This window comes from Zonotrichia albicollis, chromosome 24, assembly GCF_047830755.1.
Source record: "Zonotrichia albicollis isolate bZonAlb1 chromosome 24, bZonAlb1.hap1, whole genome shotgun sequence".
In the NCBI taxonomy this organism is placed as follows: domain Eukaryota; kingdom Metazoa; phylum Chordata; class Aves; order Passeriformes; family Passerellidae; genus Zonotrichia; species Zonotrichia albicollis.
In genome coordinates this window covers 9,745,731-9,747,463 of record NC_133842.1, presented here as the reverse complement: position 1 = coordinate 9,747,463, position 1,733 = coordinate 9,745,731, and the positions used below count along the sequence as shown (strand labels likewise).

Sequence of the window (1,733 nt, the reverse complement as noted above, 5' to 3'; positions counted from 1 at the left end):
CCAGGGCCACCAGGGCAGCGGGGCAGGGCCACGGCAGCAGCACTAGTAACACCAAGTGCTGCTGCTGCTGGGCACAGCTGCTGTGCCAGCACTGATCTGCCCCCAGCTCTGCACACAGACATTGCTGCTGCAGCTACAGAGAAGGCAACAAAAGGGCATCTCTGCAGGAAACTCTGCTGGGAAATCCTTTATTTTCTTTAATGCCACTGACAGCACAACCCCTAATTGACACAGTCAGTGGCCACAGGGAAGGTGGAGAGACACAAATGAGAAATGGCACAATTACATTTCGTTATGGTTGATATTGAAAAAGTAAAACAAAGAACTAGAATCTTCAAAATGAAGCCAACAAGAAATATCGAAGATAACTTTTATTACAAGTTTTTTCCAGAAAATTAGCTATCAGTTTAATGTTTCTGGAAGCATCCAGTCACCAGTCTCCACACTTCAGCCTTGAGCTCCTGGTTCCTCAGGCTGTAGATTAGAGGGTTCAGGGCTGGAGGCACCACCGAGTACAGAACTGACAGGGCCAGATCCAGGGATGAGGAGGACATGGAGGGAGGCTTCAGGTGAGCAAACATTACAGTGCTGACAAACAGGGAGACCACGGCCAGGTGAGGGAGGCTGGTGGAAAAGGCTTTGTGCCGTCCCTGCTCAGTGGGGATCCTCAGCACAGCCCTGAAGATCTGCACATAGGAGAAAACAATGAACACAAAACATCCAACTCCCAAACAGCCACTAAAAGCAAGAACCCCCAGTTCCCTGAGATAGGATTTAGAACAGGAGAGCTTGAGGATCTGGGGAATTTCACAGAAGAACTGGCCCAGGGCATTGCCATGGCACAGGGGCAAGGAAAATGTACTGGCTGTGTGCATGAGAGCATTGAGAAAGGCACTGGCCCAGGCAGCTGCTGCCATGTGGGCACAAGCTCTGCTGCCCAGGAGGGTCCCGTAATGCAGGGGTTTGCAGATGGACACGTAGCGGTCATAGCACATGATGGATAGGACGAAATACTCTGCTGAGATGAAGAACATAAAGGAAAACAGCTGTGCAGCACATCCAGTGTAGGAGATGTTCCTGGTGTCCCAGAGGGAATTGTGCATGGCTTTGGGAACAGTGGTACAGATGAAGCCCAGGTCGCTGAGGGCCAGGTTGAGCAGGAAGAAGAACATGGGTGTGTGCAGGTGGTGGCCGCAGGCTACGGCGCTGATGATGAGGCCGTTGGCCAGGAGGGCAACCAGGGAGATGCCCAGCAAGAGGCAGAAGTGCAGGAGCTGCAGCTGCCGTGTGTCTGCCAATGCCAGCAGGAGGAAGTGCCTGATGGAGCTGCTGTTGGACATTTACTGTCTCCAGACATTGGAACCTTTTGAAGAAGGAATTACAGTGACAAATGGAAGGAAATTGCTCTCAGAAAAGTCAAAGCTCTTTCTCATAGACTCTTTCCTCCCACCGAACACCTCCCGCTGTCCATGTGTCTGAGATATTCCTTTACCTTTGTTTCTGGAGCCCTGATTGCTGCTGGCCAATGTTTTGTGAGGAGCTAAACCTTGACCTACAGGACGCCTGGGAGTCAGCCCTGACCCCCAGTCAGTGCAGGGGAACAGTGAGGACAGGGGTCAGTCCTGGTGTTGGGACTTGTTTAAAGAAGGTTCAGCCAAGTCAGAGGAGCTGCCTGGGCGCAGGGTTGGGGATAACAGAAGGCAGAATGAGACATTGTGCTGAACTGTAGAAGA

General features: G+C 51.7%; 1 protein-coding gene across 1 annotated transcript; it reads right to left on the bottom strand.

Moving 5' to 3' along the window:
* Nucleotides 1-407: 407 nt before the first annotated feature.
* LOC141731666 (olfactory receptor 14J1-like) lies at nt 408-1,340 on the bottom strand. Its single transcript, XM_074558078.1, has one exon. The coding sequence runs from the start codon at nt 1,338-1,340 to the stop codon at nt 408-410; it is 933 nt and encodes a 310-aa protein (XP_074414179.1).
* Nucleotides 1,341-1,733: the final 393 nt, after the last annotated feature.